The sequence below is a fragment of the Triplophysa dalaica genome, chromosome 14, assembly GCF_015846415.1.
Source record: "Triplophysa dalaica isolate WHDGS20190420 chromosome 14, ASM1584641v1, whole genome shotgun sequence".
Classification (NCBI taxonomy): Eukaryota; Metazoa; Chordata; class Actinopteri; order Cypriniformes; family Nemacheilidae; genus Triplophysa; species Triplophysa dalaica.
The window spans coordinates 11143065-11168476 of NC_079555.1; the positions used below are offsets into that span (position 1 = coordinate 11143065).

The 25412-nt window shown below is 38.6% G+C and overlaps 1 protein-coding gene across 1 annotated transcript; it reads right to left on the minus strand.

The window, feature by feature from the left end:
* Positions 1-1427: 1427 nt before the first annotated feature.
* ttc9b (tetratricopeptide repeat domain 9B) lies at positions 1428-25041 on the minus strand. Its single transcript, XM_056766603.1, has 3 exons — positions 24327-25041; positions 5157-5339; positions 1428-4555 (listed from the first exon to the last, which is right to left on the minus strand). The coding sequence occupies exons 1-3, from the start codon at positions 24784-24786 to the stop codon at positions 4461-4463; spliced, it is 738 nt and encodes a 245-aa protein (XP_056622581.1). The 5' UTR covers positions 24787-25041; the 3' UTR covers positions 1428-4460.
* Positions 25042-25412: the final 371 nt, after the last annotated feature.

A 25412-nucleotide genomic window follows, 5' to 3' on the forward strand; every position in this document is an offset into this window, starting at 1 on the left:
ATCTGACCAGTAAACCCTTACCAAATGCTATGAAAGATTATCAAATATATAACTATACATTAATGTGAGTAAAATTGTGGTTCCTTTAGTAAAACCATTAGTTGTGACGAATAAACAGTATCAGCCTCTACTAACCACTGCTCATAATACTACACATGTACACATATACACAAACAGTAACATAGTTTTGCTCTTGTCTGTGGAAGCAACAGCCACTATATGAGCTTCCAGACGCCAGCCAGTTACTTAGCAACCACACTTCACTTCCATGGCAATGCTATTAAAAGCAACTACAGAGAAAAAGTGGGATGATGGTGGACATGACAGCAGCGTACGAAGGACTGTGTTAAAAATAATTACAGCACATGAGAGGCTTTGTTTTGACATTTATTGTGTATTTTTATGTAATAAAGCATAATAATGCTATTGCAGTATATGAAGACACATTAATGCTATAAATCTACATGTTATGCTAACTATAGATATTTACAATAAATGTGCATGTTAATGTAAATAACTGTATGTCAAAAAAAAACTTTTTTTATGGAACTAATGGTACTGTTTAGCGTGTTGACAAAATGTTCATATGGTCTCCTACTTGTAAGTCGCTTTGGATAAAAGCGTCTGCCAAATGAATAAATGTAAATATAAACTAATTGGATTAAAAATGAGACGAAATAGGCTTAGTAGCCATAATTGTTGCTCATTGATCAGTAATAATGTGTCATAGCTAGTTTACATAAATAAGGTTTTAGAGCTTTAATGTGTAGTATCTGTAGATCTCTTTCACTAGCATTTTATTTCCCTTCTGACGTTTCTCATGTAATGTTGTGTGTTTCTTTAATAATCACAGCCCTGGATGCAATAACGGATGGAAAGCAGTCAGTTGTGACAGACCAAGCTGGCTCGAGAATTCAAACAAGTGGATTAAATCTGTGGATGCTTAACCTGCCGGTGCTTGTCACTGTGACTAGGTGACAAGAACACACAGGCACGCACACTCATGGACACGTGCCAGAGACTTTTATTGATTTTATAATGAGCCATGTTATTTTCTATCTCGAAGCTCTAATCACACCCTTAAACCTTAACCTTTTTGCATTTTAACATTTTCAAATAAGCATATTTAGCCTACTATGCTGTTTATTAACCAGTTTCATGAGATCTCAGGTTTACTATCCTTGTCAAGACATTTGGTGGCTACACCTGTACACACCAATCTGTTATCACTTTCCAAGTCTCCTATTGTCCAAATCCTGTTGATTTACAGGGGTTTCAAATGAACAAATAAGCATTTCATTCTCCAATTACAACATTGACGTTTGTTCATTGAAGTGGAGACTGCAGGTTGACTGTCATCGAATCATTTCTCTTCTGAATTTTTTGTTTTGCACTAGTAATATTTTAGCATAAATCACAAACAAAAATACTCTTACAGGTTCTCTTTATTTGTAGACTACTAATCAATAGTGCATTCTTGGAATTGTAGGTAAATGTAACCAGTTTGAATATCTTCCGATGTCTGGTCGAAGGAAGAACTTCTCAATTAGGCAATAAATGATTGCATTAATGCAGTAACATTGTACCCGGTCCAAGTCTCTCTCTCTCTCTCCAGAATTGGCAAGAAAAATATAAACAAACCAGTGGATTTTCAGTCTTTTCCGGGTCACGAGGATGCCCTCGCCCTTTCTTCCTCTCCAAGGAGTCAATATTGTCATTCAATGAACCACCCTCAGATGGCCTTTCCTTCTGGAGGTCAAAGGGCATCCCCTGAATCCTTGGTCTTCAGACAAAAAACAAAGCCAAGACATCACAGATAAGCCAAGGTACAAGAGGAAAACTGAACATATACACAGGTACAAAGCTGCCCCTGACAAGTCAAATATATTTTTCATAAATATCTTTTATTTATCCGTCTCGTCTGCTCTCTGACATATCCATAAAAACAATTTCATAAAGTAAAGCTTTCGACAACCATTTTAAACCACACGAGTCTACGTTGACATTCAACAAACACATACCTCAATTTACATCCATGAAAAGTAAAGTACAGTTAGTTTATTTGCTTGTCCATTAACCAGTTTGTGCTTTTGTTGTCGTCTATTGACTACAGTCAGATTTGATGTTTCTGCATCTGTGCAGAGAGAGATCCAGCACATGGGGACATGTGGACCACAGCTGAAAGAAGCATATGTGATGACCGAGATATACAGAAAAGCACTGCTCTGTTACAGACAAAATGATCTTTGCCATTTACAGAAATGAAAATAACAGCAAAGATACGGTTTAGATAGAAATGACACGAAACTGAAGAGACAAGACAGAGCTGAAGATCTTTTTCAGAACAGTATAGAAAGTGAGAATGTCATTTCTCCTTTCAGTCAGTTTAAAGGTGCACTTATATGTTTTTGTTTTACGTTTTGCTGACAATTCTTCATCCAAGTGCTCTTGGACTTTACACTGTCACCTGAATGCATGGATGCATGACGTTAATGATAACTTGTGAATATAATATTTGTATTTGTGTTATTCTTTTTCATATTGTTCATTTTGCTATTTTTCTTTAATCTTTGGTGGTCACCAGCTCCATGTAGCAATTTTCCCAAATGGGGCACCCTTCTGAAACCTAAAATGACAATTATCATTATCAATTATTCTTGAGTGTATGTCATTTAATTCTAGAAGTACTATTAAATATTTGTGACCCTGGATCACAAAACCAGTCTTAATTGTCATATTCTAACAACTCATACATCAATAGAAAGCATATTTATTCAGCTTTCAGATTGTGTAAACATCTAAATTTCGAAAGATTTAACCAATAAGACTGCTTTTGTTGTCCAGGGTCACATTTGTGTAAAATTTCCAAATACCCCTTTAAGACACCAACAATATAACTGTATTTGTTGTTTTCATGTGTCACAGGAATGGACATTACCTTATATGGCTTACATTTGCATTCCAGCTCTGAATTCTAGATCTCTTCAGCGTGTCTTCTCATTTGAATCCACAGCACATCATCCCCAGAGTTTCAATGACACTATTAAATCTGTTTTATATTAGGTCAGATGGATAATTTCATCTGCATGTCCTCATCACTTCAAAGCCATTCATCTAAACCAGACTCACTGTCAAATGCATCTGCACATTTTAATGAATCCATGGAGATGCCCCTTTGGTGAAGAAACGTCCCCAAATTTTTGATCCATTTTATCCACCACATTGCTAAGAATATAGATTTTGAAGTTTATAAAGTATACCATTAAAAGAAGGACAAACACTAATGCTATCTTAAAACATTAATGCTTGTCTTAACAACCTTTTTCAAAGCGTTTTATCCATGTTACAATTTCGTAACGTTGATGATTTTGGGGAGATATGTCAATTCTTATTTGCTTGTGTCAGACCTTTACCAAGTGCTTCTGATAGCGTCGATCCCATTTCTTATAAAACACATCAGGGAGATTTCAATATGCCTCTATTAGTTATTAACATAACAGCAGGCTGCTTTACCATCATGACATCATCAGGTTGAGGGGGAGGGTTTTATGAGACAGTTCAATGTTACAACATATGCCAGGAAAAATGGACGACATGGTTCACGAAACTTCCAATAACATTAGTACAGAGGATTTTGTTCCTTTAAGAAAGGGAAAGATAACAACTTGCTTAAACTACTACCATTGAACATTGATCAGCAAACCGAGAAAAACGAAATCAATACTGAAGGACGAATTACAAACACTTGAATTAGCCCTTGAATTGAAACGGTTTACAAATTGATTCGAGATATGCCCAAATTCAAGAGAGAGAAAAAGAAGGAAGCGGAAAATAACAGGCATTGCAGGCGAATGTGAATAAAGATCTTGTTCCGATACATTGACCTCTCACTTTCTCATGTGTATCGAGAGAAGTGTCTCTTTAAAGTGAGTTCAGCGATCACGATCCTAATCATTGACCTTTATCATCTGAATTTCAGTAGCAATGTTCGACACATGTGCTTTCACTCTTTTCTCAACAAAACAGATTCAAAACTAACAGGACCACATCTCATTTCAACCATCCCACATTATTTTTCATTCTATAAAATACATTATGCACATTTTGATATCCGTACTTGATCATTTAGATGTTATATCAGACCCCCCATGGTTTATATAATTATTATACAGCATTTCCGCCCTTTTGTTTTCTTGCGTGTTCTTCATTCGTCAGTCAGATTCGCCACACCTTGGAAATGAAAAGCACCGGGAAGTTTGATTTAAAGGGACAGAGATACCTCAAAGCGAGAAAAGACAGCGATGGGATCTGTGCTGTATCTGTGCCTGTTTTGAGTCTGCTATCTGAGAGGGACACAGCACATGTATCCTGGTTGTGGGAAAGGGGTGCCACTCAGAAAGAGAGCTTTTCTATAAGGATGAGGGCATGGCATAAGGGGGCGGAGCAGGGGGCGGTCGGAGTTAACCCAAAGACTCTTTCCCGCTGTCGCGCACCTGCTGACCGGTCTTGCTTATCTTCATCTCCGTCAGTTGGATGTATCGCAGTACGTTTGTGTCTGGAAGGAGGAAAATGAAGCAAAGAAAATAAGATTAAACATCTTTAATTTAATTCAATTGAATAAATGTGACCCTGGACAACAAAACCAGTCTTATGGGTCAATATTGGTTAGAATAGGCAAAATCTGGCTGAGATACAACCGTTTAAAACTCAGGAATCTGAGAGTGCAAAAGAAATCTAAATATTGAGAAAATTGCCTTTGACGTTGTGAATCAGCGGCACTGTGGCAGGCCACCCACTCATAAACATAAAGTTTTTATATATTTAAGGATGGACATTTACAAAATATCTTCATGGAACATGATCTTTACTTAATATCCTAATGATTTTTGGCCTTTATTGATAAATTGAAAATTGATCATTTTGACCCATACAATGTATTTTTGTCTTTTACTAAAAATGTTCACCTGCTACTTAAGAATGGTTTTGTGATCCAGGGTCATAAATGTCCTTCCAAAACATCTTTTTAACAGTTTTAATTGGTTAGATATCGGCAAACACAGTGACTAACATCAACGCCGACTAATAATAATGATTTAGAGAGATCCAAGTTTTCAGAAGGACAGCAGCGATATGATATATAAGCGTATAAAAAGCACCTGTGGGTTCACGGCACTTAGCATCGCGTAGGTAACGCAGGGCACACTCGTAGTCTCCCAGGTGGTAGAAGGCAATCCCAGCACGGTACATGGCCTTGAAGTGATCCTGCTGGTGTCCCAGTACCTTCAAACAGTATTCCTTAACTCGCTCATAATTCACCAGTTCTGACTGCAGCAAGCAAGCTATAAAGAGAGAGAGGCGGGAATTAGTTAAGGACGAAACAGATATATTAGAGAAATCAAAGAACAGCTCGGTAGAAGGGAATAAAAATGGCCAGGAAAATAGCAATACAACACACTCTAGAAAACCCTGGGCAGGGGATAAAGCAGTTTTCTCATAGTCATCAGTTATATTAAAGGTCTGAGGGAAGCAGTTTTTTATTGCTATTGGTCTCAGTTAGGCTCCGGAAAACCACATTAGCACAAAGTAAAGGTCTAATTGCATCTTTGAGCCACTGTAGGCTCAGGGAAATAATGAAGTAATTGTTTTGTCGGCTAGTCTAAGCTGTTGCTTACTGTATTGAGTGCATCCGAAAATGTTTACTATGGTGATAGAATTAAACTACCACTAAATAGAGAAAAACAATAATGAATAAATAATACATTAGGTGGGTCTAAAATCGCACACTTATGCACTATTCTACACAATTTTGTTCATATTCAACTGAAAATATTAAGTGTGGAACTCTGAACACTTTACGCACTTAACAGTCGCAGTTTCGCTTACGTAGCGGAAGGAAGGCGGTGCTATCAGACGCTGCTCGAGCAAAGTTCGATTACGTGTAAATTTGATGGCAAAACAGATATAAATTACATTCAATGTTCAATGTACAAATTGCTTTGATTGATTCACATTTTATTGTCGTCTGGGAAACCGCATATACTTCCGGTTAGTATAAAACCACTAAGTATTCCAACTATCCTTTTCAATTATGTACAATAGATAGTTGAGCGCATAGTACATCTTAAGTGCATAGTGTATAGCATGTCATTTGGAACACAACTATAGAAAATAAACATGCAATTTTTCCAAGCTAAATTACACAAAAACTGTTATTGACCAAGAATATTCTCAAGCAGTTCCAATAAACCTTCCAACAACAGTAAGTCTGTAATAATATATGTGACCGTGGATCACAAAACCAGTCTTAAAGGCGGGATGTCCGATTTCTGATAGCCGTTGTTGATGTTCATATCACAAGAACAGACACACCCCTACCCCCATATTTCGATTTCGTCAGTGCTCGGCTCGATTTATGTCAATCCTGTGCACCGTGCACCTTACTGCTGATTGGCTACTAGGTTGTATTTGTACTCGGCTGACTTTGTCTAAACAAGTGTAATTCCGAAATCAGACATCCCGCCTTTAAGTAGCACGGGAACATTTTTAGTAAAAGACAAAAATACACTTGATTTTTCTTTTATGCCAAAAATCATAAGAATATTAAGTAAAGATCATGTTCCATAAAGATATTTTGTAAATTTCCTACCTTGTATATATAAAAACTTTATTTTTGCGAGTGAATGGCCTGCTACAGAACCTATGATAATCAACTTTAAAGGTAATTTTCTAAAAAAAATCTGATTTCATGGGAAATTATAATTATTTTAAAACATAAAAAAAAAAATTAAAGCAATACGTCATAATAAGCCATGGTTTACAATGATTCTATAACAACCTCTTCCTCTAAAATCACTGTAAACTATGGCTTCTTGTGACTTTTTGCTTTTATAAAAATGGTTTCTCCATATACATAGCAGGGTTTCATCAAATAAAACAGTAAATAAAATGTAATAATATTAATAAAATTAATAGTGCTTCGCCAAACAATGTAGTTCCTCAAACACAGAAACAACAAACTAACCAGAACTACCAGTGTTATGACAATACGTAAAGTAACCTGCAATTTTGTGTTTCAAACAGAGATGGCGACAGACAGAATTGCCACTTTAAATCATAATGACTGACAGCTCTGGTATACCTGACAACAGCATGCAAATTGTCCACTCTCATTGCCAGTGCTTTATTAAATGACTTTAACATCGACGGTCCTTGGTTAAAAAGCAGTAGCTAATTAAATGCATTGGCCCTGAAAGATCATCACAGCAAATGATATAATGCTGTGCCTGCTGGACAGCTGGTGTGTGTTGTCAAGCACTCGTCCAATCAGGTTTATTTATTCCAACAGCAGATGACATGGCTGGACGATGATGGCAGGGGCCGGGAAACCTAATTTCATCCTTCACTATGATCTCACTGGTTGTGGTGTGTGTGGCTAAAATGCGGTTAGGACACCTCCTGCCGTTTACACAGATTGCTTTTGTTATCAAAACTGGAAGATAAACAGTTATGATGGAGAATGAAGATTTTGTTGACTAGAATATAAGTCAATTGCAAATTTGTTGACGCGAGTGAGTAAAAGGTCAGATTTTCTGGCCTCGGTGGAAGCACACAAAATGTTCTTTGGAACAATCTCAAGTCATACTGTGATCACATGGATCATCGGGTTTCGGAAAAACTAACAGTTCATGCCATGTATGCTGTCATTTAAAGAAATAATTGACCTAAAAAGATTAATGTTCTCATAATTGACTCACCTTCATGACTCCCTTCTTCGGTCAAACACAATTTTTTTTATCAAAGTATTTGTCACTTTATGTACACCGAAGCAAGAAGAAAATCTTCCTCTGACATGGCATGAGGGTGAGTAGAATTTTCAATTTTGGTTGAACCATTCCTTAAAGGGTTGGAAAAAGGGGTGCGTACAAATTGAAATCCTCTGATATACATTACAATTGCGTAATTTAAAAACATGTAATGCAGATAGTACAGTAAATTCTCAGAGATGAATGTAATACGGAAATTATACAAGTGATTCCTTTTTCAAAAGTCTCGGATCATTTTTGTCAAGATGGCCATCAAAATCAATACCGGTTTACTGTGTTAGCTCAGCATCAACCTGACTGACTAGCAGATGTATGACCCCTGCCAATGTTAATGTGGATCTGTGCAGCTGAGAGACTGCTGACCACCGAATACACTGAGCACGACTGCTGCTTCATCCTGACAACCTCCCTCTGTCCTTTCAATCCTCTAACCTTCACTCAGCCTGCTGCTGACACCTCTTTGTCCAGTCACGAGTAACAGCAGGGAGTCAGCAGACACAGAGCACAGAACAATGAGAATGTGTACATATTTATAAGAGAAAAACAGTTGTTGAAAACAAGCATTCTGCCTTATTGTAAATACAGGGCAGGAATCCCGGAAGCGCATGACGGGATCAATATTTTGCAAACTATCACATATCAGGCATCAAAGACAACCACCTTTGGATTCTCTGAACAAAGCCCGTAGGTTTGATGGTGAGGGCTGGATAGATGATGATGTAAGAGAACCGAGATCGCTGACGAAATAAAGACTCTTACACTAAACCTGACTTCTCCTGACTGCTCATACAGCAGTTTCTTCATTCACATACAGCCAGTGCAGGAAAAAATGAGAAAAACATGATGTGCCCAACCTAATGAAGGTTATGAAGACAGAAGGAACTAACAAGAGCAACGGTGAGATGAATTATCATCATTGTATGACAAATGAAAAGTTAAGACATCTTTACCTTCATTTGTTCATTACAGCTAAAATTTCATTCCGAGTAGTTTTGCTTGTCAAGGCTTCCCTGCTCTCCCACTCAATCTCGTTCCTCCATTTCAGTTGTTTTGGCTTCTGGCACTTCTCTTTTTTTCTCTTCTTTGCTTTTTTCGCAATAAATTGCTCTCAAGATAACACGGTGTGAAATTTCATGACACAAAACTGCCTTTCGTACAGAAATGGGAGAGAGAGTGAGAAAGTTCTATTCCTGTTTCAAAAGAACATGCTGTACAACAATATTTAGTGTTATGTTGTATTGAGTTTCTCTCTCTCTCTGTCCAGAGAAGAACAGTTTTCCTTGAGGAGTGTGCTCAAACTGTGAATGTGAATTTGTATTTGGTACATATTACCATATCACCTGGGGTGAATTCTGGTAATCTGGGACATTCTTTGCAATTTTGATTTGTGCGATTTATTTCGATATCTATCTTGCATAATAGACTTTTCTCAAATCCCTAAAATGTTTTCTAACCACAACAGAAAAACAAAATCTGCCTAAATTTGATAATCTGGGACAGGTCACTTTGTAATCTGGGAAATGTATTAGGCCTAAAAACGTCTATTCACCTTACTAGATCCATGCCAATCACAATATCAACAACTTTTAAAATGCACTAGTAAAGAAATCTCTGAAAGAAAATGTATATTCCAATATTTCTATCTTTACGCAGGATTAACAATCTACCGTGTCAATTCATTTAAATTAATTTAAAACTCTATTAAAATTGTTTAACATATTTTTACATTGTATTTACATTTAAAAAAATCTACTAAAATTTAAGCAACAGCAAGCAACAATTTGATAAAAGATTATTCATTCAGTTATTCAATTTCTCCATTAAAATTGGGGCTACTTGGAAACAAACAGATAGATGAGAGAGAGACCCATCATCATCTATCTAACGTTTTAATCTCTAGTAGTCTATAATAACACTCATTTCTCATTTTTGCATACATAAACTGTTGTCATTAGATATAAAAATTCCCTAAATGCATATTTCCCCCATTTTAAGATCCCAGATTACCCAAAGCATGCTGTCCCACATTCTCAATCATATTTGATAATGTGGGACAGCAAAAAAATGTTTGAAAGAATTTAATTTAACGCTTTAATACATATTTTGTTGCTAGAATAGATCACAAACATAATTTGACAAAAATAAGGAATATTGTCTTATTTTTGACAGATTTATGTCCTCAACATTAATTCAGTCAGATGCCACTGACCTTTGTCATGCAATTCCCATGGGAGCTTCTTCATTGACAATAGCCCTGCCCCTTTCTGTGCAATCACCACATGAAGTCATATGATTTCAATCACATGACATTTATTAAAATTCCTATCGAGTAAAATATGATAGAACAGGAAATAAACACACTGGAGTTTAGGTGTCCCAGACTAACCAATGTCCAAGATTACCCGAATTCACCCTACTTTTTATTTCAGGTCTGAAAAAATAAAAAAAGTATTGTTTATGTTATTTTTACCTGTCTCTCGAATTTTCATTTTATGCAATAGAAGCAATATATTTATTTGAAATTTTGGAGAAATTTTGTAAGTAGATAACAGAATGAAAAAAAAACATACCATTTAATGGTCTCTTAATATTCCACGGCAGCATTTTGGTCATTTTACCACCTTTTTTATTTATTCTAAATAAAATACCTTCTGGCATCCCATCCAATGTAAAAAATAAAATGAAAATAAAATAAAGGCAGATCTCGAAATGGCTCTGAATGGCCACTGCATTCCATGCATCATAACGGCGACCTCTGACTTCAGCGATACTCATATTTGCTGGGCCGGTGTGTCTCATTAGGCTGGCACCAAAATGTCCTGCTTTAACCCGGTCTTCTTAAGGTAACTCAAAGAGAAAAAAACTGCCTTTCAGCACATCGAGTGTCCTGTGACTGTCCGTCTTCATTCTGGGCAACTGGAACCCTGGCAAGCTCTCAGTGTATTCGGTTTCAGGCAATAATGGCCTAATGGGTCCTAACTCTCGATATCCAGATCTTTTTCTTTCCAGAACACACCTACAGGCACACATACACACATACAAGAAGTCTACAGGCTAATTTATCACACAAATGGATAAGGCGTGGCAGTATGGATACTGTGGACTGCACTTAAGTGTCTGTTGAGTGGCTCTATCTGTGTAATAATGACGGCATCACATATTAATGGACCCGATGCACTTTATGCTACATCAAAGTTATGTGAGAACATAACTGCAAAGAGTAAAGCAGAGCCTGAAAGCCAGAGCTGGTCATCGGAGAGGGGCAGACTGTAACAGTCCATCTTAACATAATTCACCATCCGGCATACGGGTGTTTGATAAATATGTCATGCATGATGAAGCAAAAAGCAACACAAATCTGCTCTGCTGTATATCAATATGAAGTCAGTTCTCTTTAAAAGTTCATTAGTTTTCTATGGAGGTTGGTTTGGAGGTTGGTTATAGGAATCGTTCAAATAAAAATTCTGTCATTTCATTATTTTTAATTCCAACAATCAGATTATTTTCTTTAAAAGTCCAGTGTATGAAATTTTGCGGCATCTAGAGGTGAGGTTGTGAATTGCAACCAATGGCTCAGTCCACCCTTCCCCCCACCCTTTCAAAGCACTACGGTGGCTGACAAAAGACTAAGATGTAGTCACATTTTCGCTTCTTTGCCAAAGGAGCTAATGCGCTCTGTAGAGAAGTTTGTCCATTTAGGCTTCTGTAGAAACAACATGGCGAATTCCATGTAAGGGCACCCGCGGTTTATGTAGATAGAAAAAGCTCATTCTAAGGTAATAAATATACATAACGCTTCATTATGTAAGGTCTTTATAGACCACTGAAGACATAGTTATGTATTTTGATGTGAGATGGTGGTCTAGTGGGTTAAACCACTGAACTGGTAAATCAAAGGTTGCTGGTTCGATCCCAGCAGCCACCACCAGTGTGTCCTTGAGCAAGACACTTCACTCCATGTTGCTCCAGGGGGATTGTCCCTGTAATAAGTGCACTGTAAGTCGCTTTGGATAAAAGCGTCTGCTAAATGTAAATGTATAGTGTATTTTGGTCAAAAAAAATATACATACTATACTGTACCTTTAAATGGATCGAAATTAACATTAGAAAACCCACATCCTATTTGCATATTCAAATGTGTCACTTGCATTCAGTTACATGACATGCAACAATAGCGTTCGAAGGATTTAAATATAATAAATACAGAGAAAAAGGATGTCTTACGATGTCACCATGACATGTAGGTGAATTTAAGATTAAGTTGATTTGGACATCATACGTGCCAGTTTTTCTACAATCTGAACAGCTGCAGGGACAGTCATTGTATATTTGTGTGTTTGTGTGTCTGTACGTGTAGAAGAGAGATAGACATGCAATAGGTGGGAGTTGTTAGCAAATGTTCAGGATTCCCTTCATATTGTTGTGTTTCAGGCATTTTGAGCAAAGCCAAGAGACAAAAATTAAACAACTAGCCATTTCGAAAAAGGTACGAGTGTACTTCAAATAAAAACTACTCAGTTAGAAAAAAGTACAAAACTGTACTTTTTATGGTACAATAGCCATCACTGAGATGGTACCCTAAAGGGTTACTTTTGTCCCTCTACAGGCACAAAACATACAATTATATACCTTATGGGTAACTATTTAAGTGTACATTTAAATGTTAGTCCATAGATCAAAATCATACCCCACCGTATATTTTTCTGACTGTGCCGAAACACACCATGGTGTCAGTCTTGGACATGTATATTTTTAGAAGCGTCGACGATAAAAATATCACAGTATCACCATCAGATAGCATCCGGGCACCTAGGTGCCACCACATCACGTGCTTCTAAGATAGGTAGATGCAAAGGTTGGATGAAAAAAAAATCGGGGTCGAGAATAGCAAAGAGGTGCGCCAGAGCAGAGAGTCAGTGAGAACTCGAGGGCAATCGATTTCAAATGCCCTCCTACCGGAACATTCATCTCCACTGGACTGGATCACATCCTGTCTCCTTTAGCACTCATTATATCTCTCCCTCCCTCTCGCTCTTTCAGGCCACTGGACTTTTAATAGCATTAGGTATGAGAGAGAAGCTCATTTAAAGCATTGCTTTGTAATGATTATAAGGCTGTCACTACGTGGGTAAATAGTTGATGAAGGTACTCACCAGTCTGGATGACATTTGCCCCCAACTGTGTCATCCTTACTCTTTCTTAAGACTAAACCATCTCTCCTCCATCAATGGAACTGATTAACACCTACGTAACTCAGGAGCAAAAGTTATAGATCACATTGTAGCTAATTCTGGTCATGAACAGATACATCTGGAATCTATGTTTTATTTAAAAACGCTCTTTGTCCACACTCGCATTTGATGGTGGTGGGTAAGTAGAGACCCCCTCATATGATTGTAAAAGCACTTTGGGTGTACAGCAATACACAATTAAGCGCTATATAAATGCCTCATTCATTCATTTGCAGTCCTTTTCAATAAAGGGAAAACGAGAGGGAAAGGATGATTGACATGTAAAGTGACCAATGACAGTTTCTTTACTTTTATGTGTTGTTTATGTGTGGGTTTACTTAAAATTATTAATAATTTCTGAGATCGTACAACAATAAGGGCAAACATTAGCGAGAGATCATCATCCCAGACTATGTGATTTCATGGCAGATTAATGAAAAAACCTTGTGTGTTCTTACTTCCAAAAGTTGAACTTTCAACCCAGCATTGGGTCACAAAAGGACCAAACCGCTGATCTTAATTTACTCAGTATTTTCTTTATATTTGACCCACTAATGGGTTGAAACAACCCAGCATTTTGGGTTAAAACATCCCAGCATAAATGAATTTACTGTATATCCCAACAGTTCGGTTTGTGCACTTTTGACCCAGAGTTGGGTTGGAAAGAACCCAGTATTTTTATGCAGGCACTCTTTGGTTACCAACTTTCTTCAAAATATCTTCTTTTGTGTTCTGCAGATTTGAAACGCAGGTTTGAAATGACAAGAGGATGTGTAAATGATGACAGAATTTCCATTTTTGGCTAAACTGTACCTTAAACCAGTGGTTCCCAAAGTGGGGGTCGCGAAAAAAAAAATGTGTATATGTTAAAAAAGGTAGTAATGATGCGAGTATAAATTTAGGATAATTAAAATAAACTGGAAATAAAACTTCCCGACCAATATGACTGGATAAGGTCACCATTTAATGTAACCACGGCAAATAATCTGGCGTCAGATATGGAAGATGCACTGATAGAACTTTCATCCGATCGAATCCTGAGGACGGCATTTGACAGCAAGACGCTGGATGAGTTCTGGGTTTCTGTTGCGCTGGAATATCCACAGTTGTCGAAAGCCGCGTTGGATGTACTCATGCAATTTGGCTCAACGTATTTATGCGAAAAGACATTCTCCGCGCTGACTTACATTAAGAATAAACACAGTTCACGGCTTAACGTGGAATATGATCTGCGGGTGGCGATCTGCTTTGCTCCGCACACAGCGCCCATCCATCACATTAGCCGTTTTTTTCTGAATACAAAGTTATTGTTGTATGCGTGTTACAGGCAGTCTTTAAGCATTTCACAGTTATGGGATGTATTTGTTTTTGTCCATAATTTGTTAATAAAATAGCCTGGCTTAGAGATTGTGTTCCTTCTTGTTTTAGCTCTGTCTGTATGTAACCAAATCGCAAATCCTTACAAGCTGTCGGAGGAAAACACAAAGAGGAGAAAGGAGGGGGAGGAGGGGGGGGTCGCGGGTCGTCAGCAGTCTAATATTGGGGGTCGTCGTCTGAAAAGTTTGGGAACCCCTGCCTTAAACAACCAACCCATCACCTTCTCAATGTCACCGTCTCTAATCCAGTCTGCACACGTAACCAAATCTGACATGACACACAATATATCTGCAATGACAAACACAAATTTAGCATGTTTTTGCTTAATTGTCTTTTATTCACAGAATAATCTCCAATGTCATATGAAAAGCAATAGTATAGACGGTTACATCTTGACAACATAAACAAACGGTTGTGCGTAAGCGCACTTTTGTGACCCCACCTTAACTTCCAGTACACATTCACAAACAAAAGAGTGTCTGTAGACAATCAAAACATAACCCAGAAGAACCGTTACTTGGCTAAACTTGTCTCTCCTAAATCTTGAATAAGACTCCGATACCAAGCTCAACTGCTAGATGTCAATGTACCATGCAGCTTTTTTTATGCGACCAAACTGAAGGACCCATTCTACAAATTGTTTATTTAGAAAAATGAACAAACAACAAAATTCAACAAATTGTTTATTTAATACAATTATTATACAATAAATTAATAAAAATGAAATACAAATACTTATATTACTAGACACTAGCCAAACACAAACTACTGACCCAAGTTAACCGGGGGTCAGGTGCGCACGTGTCCGATGAAACGGTCATTAAACCATCAAAGTTTTAAATAAGGTAACCGCTCAACCCTGAGAAAAACAAATCTGAATATTAACCCCGACAGCAAAGAATGACAGACTGCATTAAAAACAACAGCAGCCTCAAAATAGTTTTATGGCAGACACGCTTGAGTTGATTTTCAGTCTTATTTAAGATGGCTGAGGGACCGTGAGCTCACATGTATAATTCATACATTAGTTTTGGCTAAGTGCGAGTTTCTCACCAGTGCTCTGCAGCCTGTTGATAATGGCCCTGTCAGTCAGTGCACTGTGGCTTGAAGGACGCTAAAAGGAAGGCCGCTGTAAATCATGAAGCCCAGCCCGAGCCTCAGCAGTCTGAGCTTCTCTTTCCACACATTTCTCCAGCTCCCCCTCCAATCCTCGGCTTCTCATCTTTTTGCTCTCTATTTCTGATTAGGAGTAAATGATCCATTCATATTGAATGAATCTCATTTCCTCTCCAAATTTGGCAACTGCGCCTTGTCGCACATCTTCATTCATCTTACCACGTAAAAATCTGTCTTCCTCTGCACTCCTTTCGTTTTTATCATATTCCTATTCACCATATCAATGTAATAAGCTTTTCCAACAGGTTAAAAGTGCCGTAAGTGGTTTTTTTCAGCAAACCTGAAAGTGCAAAATCAACCAAAGACAGCCAGAAAGCCATTTTTCTGTTGTATGCCCGGCAACCCCACACATCCCACCACACAAATGGCTTTCTGGCTGTCTTTGGTTGATTTTGCACTTTCATGTTGGCTGTCTTGCTTTTGGAGGATGGCTTAAAACAGCTGAAACCGCTTACAGCACCTTTAATAACAGACTGAAGTGACACTGATAAATAAGGTGGGAGATGGTAAAGACACAGACACTAGACTCAATACTGTCCTATGAAGGCAGTGGTCCACCAATCATCGTTTTCACCCTTCTTTTGTCTTTCTCCTTCTCACAATCTGGAATCACAGAACAACAGTTTTGATTGTGACACCACAAACATGTACGCTGGAAGAGCCGAAAGCAGTTATGACATTGCAGTTTTTTACTGAACTGAGGAAAAAATAATGCAAAGCTTAGGTTTTCCATTAATATTTTAGATGTATTGCCTTTAGCTAGTATAGTTCAAGGTAATGAAGTTATCAACAAGGTTGTAAAAACCCACTTTTCATTAAGTGATTGGATTTGGATTCAATTTATTGTCATTACACATATAACAAGTACAGTGTAACGAAATGGATTTAAGAAGAAAAATACAGCATAACATGAGGGAAGTGGTGAGAAAAACAGATACACATAATACACAATAGACAGACTTGAAACAGGGTAAGATAATAAAATAATCCAGCACGTCAAGCAGCCATCCGGTCCAGTGCCATTACGGCGCCGCTCACAGACCCGCTTGTCAGGCTGGCGGTTCAAAGCTACGGAGGCGTACCAATGACAATAGGAATTCTGGATTTCAGATACCAATTTGGATACCACAACTAAAGTTAACGCATTACTGAACATGCTTTATTTAAAATGTAACACAGATAAAAGTCTAGAAAAGAACTTGTAGCTCTGGCAACATTTATAGTGAACTCTTGCTAAAAATTAGAACACAATACTGTTGCTCTAGTCTGTTAATGCAATACCGCTCAAGTAGGAGTGAGATAGTGTTCTTTATTAGCATGGCTGTGATTAGGCCAGAGGCGTTTTTTACTTCATAAGTCACACTGTCCAAGTGTGGCGGCGGAGTGATACAAACGGTGAAGCGGTTTCCATGGTGATACTGGTATAATACTGTTTGGCTCTCAGCCAATCAGATTCGAGATCCAGAAATAACTGTCATATAAAGGGGTACACTTAAATAATGGCTGGGTTATTTTCAACCCAGTGATGGATCAAAAAGGATGAACTCAATCGTACAGTTGAGTTGTAAATTTACCTGTGCTGGGTTGTTTTAACCTATTGTTGGTTCAAATATAAACCATTCTCTGGGTTAATTTAATTTAATTGAACAGCTGGGTGTGTTAGACCCAGTGCTGGGCTGAAAATAACCAGGCATTTTTTTGGTTAATGTTCAATAAAATGTGATCTCTACATTGAGAATGTCAGTTACTCTGTAATAATAAATACCGTCAGTCTAATGCTACAGCAATTGTACATACGTGGGTAGTTTTTGAAGGGGATGTGCAATGGTGTTTCATGCATTCTGACTTTTTTACAATGTTAAACATGCTGGCATCTCATCTGTTTCGTAACAACTTTTCTTAGTCCCTTATTGGACAATTCTCCCCCGGAAAGGCATAACCACGCGCTAACCAGCCAGAGCGAGACACACTTTCACTTGTGTGCAGGGGAGAGAGCATACGTTTGCGAAGTTCAGCTGTGTTTGTTTGTTCACTCCATTTGAGTGATGAATGTTATATAAATATTGGATATGACTCTGGATTTTGAGATCATTTGAAACTGATAGATGGAGCGGTAAGTGAAACTGAGCGCTATGTATGTGTTTTGTTGGCATTGGGTGTGCACGTGCTTTAGTTCCGCACCCTAATCCTGCCCCATGCATTCGATGGATTGTGCAATGATGTACCTACCCTATTCAAGCAAAAAACACACAATGATCAATGCCCATGGAAAGCAGCACCGCATCACCTCTATTTGCATGCATTATCCACAGTAGCCATAGCCTACAACATGCACTGCAGAGACAGGAGTAAAAAAACGCCAGATTACTCGTAAACAGCACAACCCACTTCAGCCCATAAGCAAACCATAGAACACGTTTTAAGAAGAGAGAATAAAATATTTATGAGGGATCTCTCCAGCAACCTCCTTTCATGGCCCCAAACACCATCCGTACATGCTGACTGTGATCAAAACATCTCTTTATGGACACTTGATAGCATGCCTACGATTTAAAATGTGCAGAGATAGATTTTTTTATATTCCAGCCTTGAACTTTGATGCTGAGGCTACAGGATGATGAGCAGACTTCGGCCCGCTGGATTCCCAGATGAAGCCCTTAAGCAATGCACTCAGCACCAGAGGTTTTAGTAAGCCATTATAATTGTATGGAAACTCCACCAATGTACTGTAACTCCACTTAGAGAAAGGCATTAACAGAGACTTGATGAATATGCATAAGAACAAAAAGCGCTTAATGATATCGATCCTATAAGGGCTAACTTAATGCCACTTTCTAAGATTTTTGTATAATAGAAACATAAACCGTAAACTATTTGCTGACTTAAGTTTTTAAATCCTTTCAACTTACTATTTTACATTTTTAAACATATTGACATTACTTCAACTGATCAAAATAAGCTATAAAAGAAGCAGTTTGTCCGTTTAGGAAAACTGTTGAAACATGGAAGCGCAACATGCCACATCCAATTTATGGGGAAAAGGATCCGTGGTGTATGTAGATAGAAATATCTCCTTTTAAGGTTATAAGAACATTACACTCCTTTATGTGAGGGCTTAATACACCTCTGAAAACACAGTTATGTATATTATATTACATATCTCTCAATAGATCCTCCTAAATATTACACAAAGCAGCTTTAAAGATACTTCGTCTAAGAAAAAATGTATAGATATCTAATACAGTTTTGCTTCTCAAGTAGGCCTAAATGTGTCTACTCTATTTTATTAAACAAGTTGTCTATTAAAATATATGACATTATAAAACAAAGTGTTATATATAAAAAATTCCCCTCCCAATAATTCATCTCAAACATGTCTATTAGGAGAACACGAGAGAAGGTTTATGTGGCACAACAGTGGCACAAATGATGCATCAATTCCAGCTTTTTACAAATATTATTTGTCAGATTTAGGAACTTGTGGCAGAAACAAAGGAACGTATTGTGCTGCCGACTCGTGCTGTTGAAGTTAATGAGGAGGGCCATTGGACTGTTCCTGATCGACTCCCTGTCCTAAAAATGGCCGATGATGCATTGGGGGAAGGGCCACCTACAGCAACCGCTCACGGATCACGCTCCGAGGACAAATACAAACAGACAGAAACAGCTTTTCTGTGTGTGTGGGTGACTAGAACCTTCACTACAGACCTTCATGAACAACTTTGCTTACAGATAACACAGGAAAACAGTAGAGATAATTCCAGCAAGCCTAAACAGGCAAAAGCTATAATACGCCATTTGGAATATCGCAAACTGACATAAAGACATATGGTACACTTTTGTTTGAGCTTGACAACCTATACTCGCTGTATACTTTCAGATAGGAAAAGCAGCACATGCTTTAAAGTTTCTTATGTTTTCCGATCAAAGTCCTATGGGTTGGGACTTTCATGTTCAGGCCATGTTTTGCCGTCAGACTGTCATCTTCTGCATCTCTCCACTTGACTGTTTACAATTGAGCCAACAGTGTTTCAGCTCAGGGAGAATGTAAGGAGGTTCTCTGAGGCATTAGCTCAAGGGAGGACTAGCGTTGTGTTGACACACAGAGGTGCGCCCCGTCTTGCAAATACCAGGTCAACACATGACTCAGCATAATAAGGCACTGACATCGCCAGGGCACTTATGGGAGAGCTTTCAAGGTTTATAATAGGATTAAACAGTAACATACCTTTTCTTACCAATGCATTTAATAAATCTTTAAATGCAGCAGTAAGTTCAAGACATTATATGTCCCAATATGGATTTCCAAAGGCTTTCTTAACCTAAATCTACCGTGCTATAGTATGCATTACATATCTAAAATACAATATATCTCATATCCTTTTTTATTTGCTACTCTAGTTTTTATCCAAAGCATGTATTTGTGCAACCAACAAGAGTTTATTTATTGCAATTAAAGCAGTTTTTACATGGGTTGGCCATTTCTTATCTTCTCACAATGAAATATGAGCCAAAACTGCTGCAATAGAGTCGAGGGACCAAAACAACATGCTCAGGTTCTATAGTCCCAGAAAAGGCACCTACTCTAATACACACACACATTCTGCCAAGCCTCCGTCATCTTGTACTTTATGATCTTTCGCATTTTCTCTTCCATCCCCCAGGCAGCAACAGAGAGCTATAACATAATACAGTGTGCTGTACAGTAAGTAATGCCCGTGCCCGGAGGAACCCTATGGCGACACAATGCCATCTGCGGACCTGGCACCAGCTGCCTCTGCTGCCCAACCACCATGATAATTAACGCAGACACGGATCCCTCTCGCATTGCTTGTGTTCCACACCTTCATCTCATCTTGCGGTCATCACTGCTGTACGTTTTCCAGCGAAAAAAGAGACAGAAAAAGATTTTGGCAGATGAAAGAAGACGTTTAATATTTCTTTTTTTTTAAGTGTTTGGCTCTTGGGACAGAGATAAGACCCCTTCCTTGAGTTGAAATACGTAATGCAAACCCTATCTGCCAGATGCAGATTGCGAGAGAGAGTGAGACAGGAGAGTAGTAAAGGCTCTTAAATCCTGTTTAAGAAGGCTGCTTCTAATTCAACATCAGAGTTGAGAAGTTCATTTACTGCCGATGTACGTTCTTATGAGAGAACAAATGGGCAGTCAAAGGTGTATAGAGGTACATTATTTCAAAAACCTTTATGTGATTTATAGGCCAGTGTATATTTTTTTTGGAGGATCTATTGACTGAAACGCAATATAATATACTATGTCTTCAGAGGTGTATTAAGACCTATAATGAAGCTTTATGTTTTTATTACCTTAGAATGAGCTATTTCTATCTGGACATTCATGGCGAGATCTGAGTTCCGTGTCAGCCCCCGTACTGCTTCAAAAGGGAGGGGTGGGGTGAGCTGTTGGTTGCAATTCGGAACCTCACCACTAGATGCCACAATATTTCATACATTGGCCCTTTAAAAATACCTAGTCCTAAAAGAGACAAATCCAAAGATTTTCAACTTGATCTCATTTCAAATCTGTATTTTTTTTCCATTCTAGATACACAAAAGTACTTTAGCAGAAACAGTTCCTTTCACTTCAATGAAAGTCAATGGTTCTCAGGGGTTGTCACGATGAAAAATAAGCCCATATGACTTTCCACCATAGGATAGCTTTGTAGGAGCCTAAAACCAAAAAAATATATGTAATCTTTATTAATCTTCTCAATTCTCACGTTCTTTATATTCAAATATAAATACTTTCGACTTTATTCCAAGGGTTTGATATGGCATGAGTAAACAATGACAGTGTTGCTTTAACAGGAAAAAACAATCCCACCCACAGATCTCTGTAGTAGAAACATTAGCTTGATACTGTAATAGCAGAACAGCTGGGTGTGCTGGTAATCGTAAATCAAAAGCTCATCCAAACAGCTACTTTCTATTTGCATTGGCATCACCATCAGGGCCATCCCAAATAATACAGCTTGAATTGTGCTAAAATTGAATAGTGTTGATTTTATGCAGCAACGAGAACAACACTTTGAGTTCTCAGCTTCAGCACTTCTATCCGGCACTAACTCAAAGTGACCAGATTAACACATGAACTAAACATGCACTTGTTCCACTGTGCACTATTCAATGACAAATTCATCTAGTTTCTGACTGTGGTCAGTAAATGCCCCAAAAATGTATTCCAAAAGGTTATCTATATATTAATGCAAGAATCCAAACCACACAAAAAGCGAACAACCGTTTTGCCAAGGAGTGTTGTGACCAAAGGTTGTTCTGCTTACCTACACAAATTAAAGCATCGGCCAAATAACCTATTTAGAAATGCTGTCTTCTTCCCCTTAGGAATGCATAGCTTATGGATTGTATTTCGAAGAAGGATAGCAAACAAGCCATTTATTGACTAGCTTTTCAGACAGATTCAGGTAGCTGTACTTTTGCTCTGGGTCTTCTTTCATCTCTCTGTTATTTTTCTCATGCAATTTTTTTGATACACCCAAGCTTCATCTTTCTCTCTCTCTCTCTATCTCTCTCTCTCACTTAGAATTTCTTTACTCAGCTGTTTCATGTTTTGATATCTAACTCTTTTAGTTTCAGAAGTAACTTTTGGTTATGCTGTCTGACTTATAACACCTTGCTGAGCGAAAACTCGGTAGAGACGACTCAGCAGGCTTTGGTGCTGTGGCTGGCTTTAGTTGAACAATACAGAACGAAGGCTTGTCCTTGTCATAACAAACAGAGATCAGAATGCCCTTTTCCTTTTGCACACACACACAACAGCTTTTAAAAGGCTCTGTTGAGATTGGCAGATCACACAGTAGGCTTTTCTATTAGTTCTCTCCCCCCATCACCCCTTACTTGGCAAAGCACAGTATTCTAGTACAATTGGTGCATTATTGTTTGTTTAAGATGAAATGCAATCTGTGTACACAATTTATGATTCGCAGTATTTTCCACAAAACTGTGCATGTTTGTATGTCCTCTTTGCCCCGCCTCTCTGAAACGCTCATTGCTAAAGCGAGGTGTGCGATGATTGGCCAGTTAACCAGTGCGTGATGATTGGTCGAATACTGCAAACATGTGACGGAAATGTAATGCCTCTTACCATAATTGGAACATCAAGTTCCGGAGCAATTGCACTGACTGGTACGCGCACCTTACATTTGGGCGGTCCAGTCAAATCATACCACGAACTGATGCAAATTTGTGGGGGTGTGGTTACACGAGACCTTTTAGGCAGGTCTTGGTGAGCATTCGCTTTTAGATAGAATGCTGTTTTTTTTTCCGACACTTCAATTTATGCAATTTTACGTGTCTAATACATGCATGGTCAACTTATAACACACCAAAGACAGATAAAAACACGTATTCGTGCCACATGACCCCTTTAAAAATAATATAGTTAGTAGATAGAGGACCTGCATGACACTGTAACACTAGATAATTGAGGTAAACGGCAATTCAGACAAACACAGAATCTTTTAATCTGAATTCAATAACACTTTGCAATCAAAAAACAGCAAGTCATCAAAACAGTAAGATATTTAGTATTTTGCCTCTCATTTTGATGTTTTATTTATAAAAGAAAAAAGATGGACAACATCGTGACCTAAGCAGCCCACATGCACCTCATAGCACCCTAAATGTAACCACTGAAGAATAACCTACTTATATAACCATGTCATAAGTATGTTCCTTAGAATATATTCGCAACTCCCTAGACACACGTGTGACTGTTTAGTTGCGGGAAGCCAAAACAAAGGGTGGTGACTGTGGAAATTTGCAGTGCTGGCTGCGCTGGTGAAATGTACCATTCTCTTTTTCACGCCTTAATGCTTCCCCCAGAGGGACAGAAGCGTTTGCCACAATCGTGACATTCAAGCCTAACCTCAAATCGGCCACCATGCGAGACCACCGGGGACATCAAGGGCCACAAACAACAGGCATCACTCTACCAGATCAAGCAGACGAACAAGGGTATTAACCAATATCCTCACGATGCTCAAACACAGTTGGCATCTGTGATCCTGTTAATGTTATCCTTGGTTTATTGACAACTAAACAAGCATGATTGTCAATAAACATTTAGGAAACAAAATGGATCAGAGAATGGGATTGAAGAACGGGGTCCGTATTATAAGGGACTGTTATTTCTGTTAAATGTAACCTAGACAAAGCCATAATAAAAAGGTAGTCTAATATTCGTAGTGTGTGATACAGAAAAATATCAAGTGTGTATTTGTTTGGTAGATATTGGAACTTGAAAAAGAAATGATAACAAAGAAAGGATTTGGGTGCTTATCCTTGATTCATCAAATATCACGTGCATGCCAATATTAAGCTTTATGCGTTAGATTTATCGAAATGAAATGATCTAAATGTAACATTAACTGCAATTATTATTAATTTGGGGTTAAGGCGGATCAGTCACCGAATCACTTTCCCTTGAAAACAATGGAGGCCATGGCGGTTTAATTCTTTAAGTCGTCTTTTTTTCTTTATTCAAATAAAACCGTGAAATGTTTTGATATATTTAAACCCCCCTTACTCCGCCAGCTGGTTCATATATAGCCCTTCACACATCACGTTTTGTGCAGCATCTCAAAGTATCCGTAGCCTCATTCTACCCCTCGCAAACCTGTGAGCCCTTCAGAACAATGGCAGCGGTTGTTTTGACACGATTCAGTCCATGCAAATCTCTCACCTGTCAGACTGTCATAGCATTCGATCTCGGTGCTCTCCACGGATCTCCGCTGCTCTTCCGTCAGTTTAGCCGCCGCTTGGTTCAAAAGGTTCACCTCGGATCCGGTGGTCCCGTCGACGACATGGATTCCTTTTAATTGCAGTAGCGACCTGTGGTACTTCCCAATAGCTTCCCTGAATTTCTTCTCCTTGTAGCAACGGTGACCCTCCAGTTTAAAGTCGACCGCTTTCTGTATTTTCGCCTCCATCTCCATCTCCGCGCCGCCGACGCGGTACCCTCCACCGTCTCCACCCGCCGCCGCCGCTAGACTCCGGCCCCCAGCCTCCGGATAGCTCTTCAGGCTCTTGATCGAGTGCTGCTTCGCTTCCATCTCGCTCAGTGCGCACGACTGTTGGTAGCCATGCTGTTTCGACACGGATGCCTGTGTTCTCTTTAAAGGCTGGAGCAGCGTGCTGTGCATAAAGGACGCGAGGCGAACGGAAGTCGAAATATACAACTAGATATTATCTTTGATAAACACAACACTAATGGCGCTCGTCTAAAAACGGAACCAAGAAAGTAAACAGTAGCGTTGTCAGGATAAAATGATAAAGCAGGTTTTCTCGTTAACCTCGATTTAAGGCATCGAGCAGCGAGGAACGCCTTTGCATTGATGTGATGCTGGACGCAGGCTCAGATTTCCTCTGCTGTGTCTCTTGCCGCCGGCGAGAGCAGCTTCAGCACCACAGACAGCGCCAGCGAGCCCTGACGCGAGGCATTATGGGAAATAATTAATCGTGAGACGATGATGCTACTGGATCACGATTACATTAAAGCGTAGCAGAGTCTCCAAAGCCAAAACGCAATGAATGAAAAATGCAAAAGCGTGTTTACAACCGCTGCAACATTCGGTGGATGCGCGTATTTATTACATTCAGACGTGTTCATGAGATGAATAAACAGGCGAATCAGTGGAAGTCTCTCTGAATGCCTGAACGAGTAATCTCAATAACATCTTAAAGGAGCTAAACATGTAACTTAGTCAACAATGGCTTGGTGCTATATGGCATGAATGAAAACTGAATGTATTTTGCTCGGCCAAGCAAA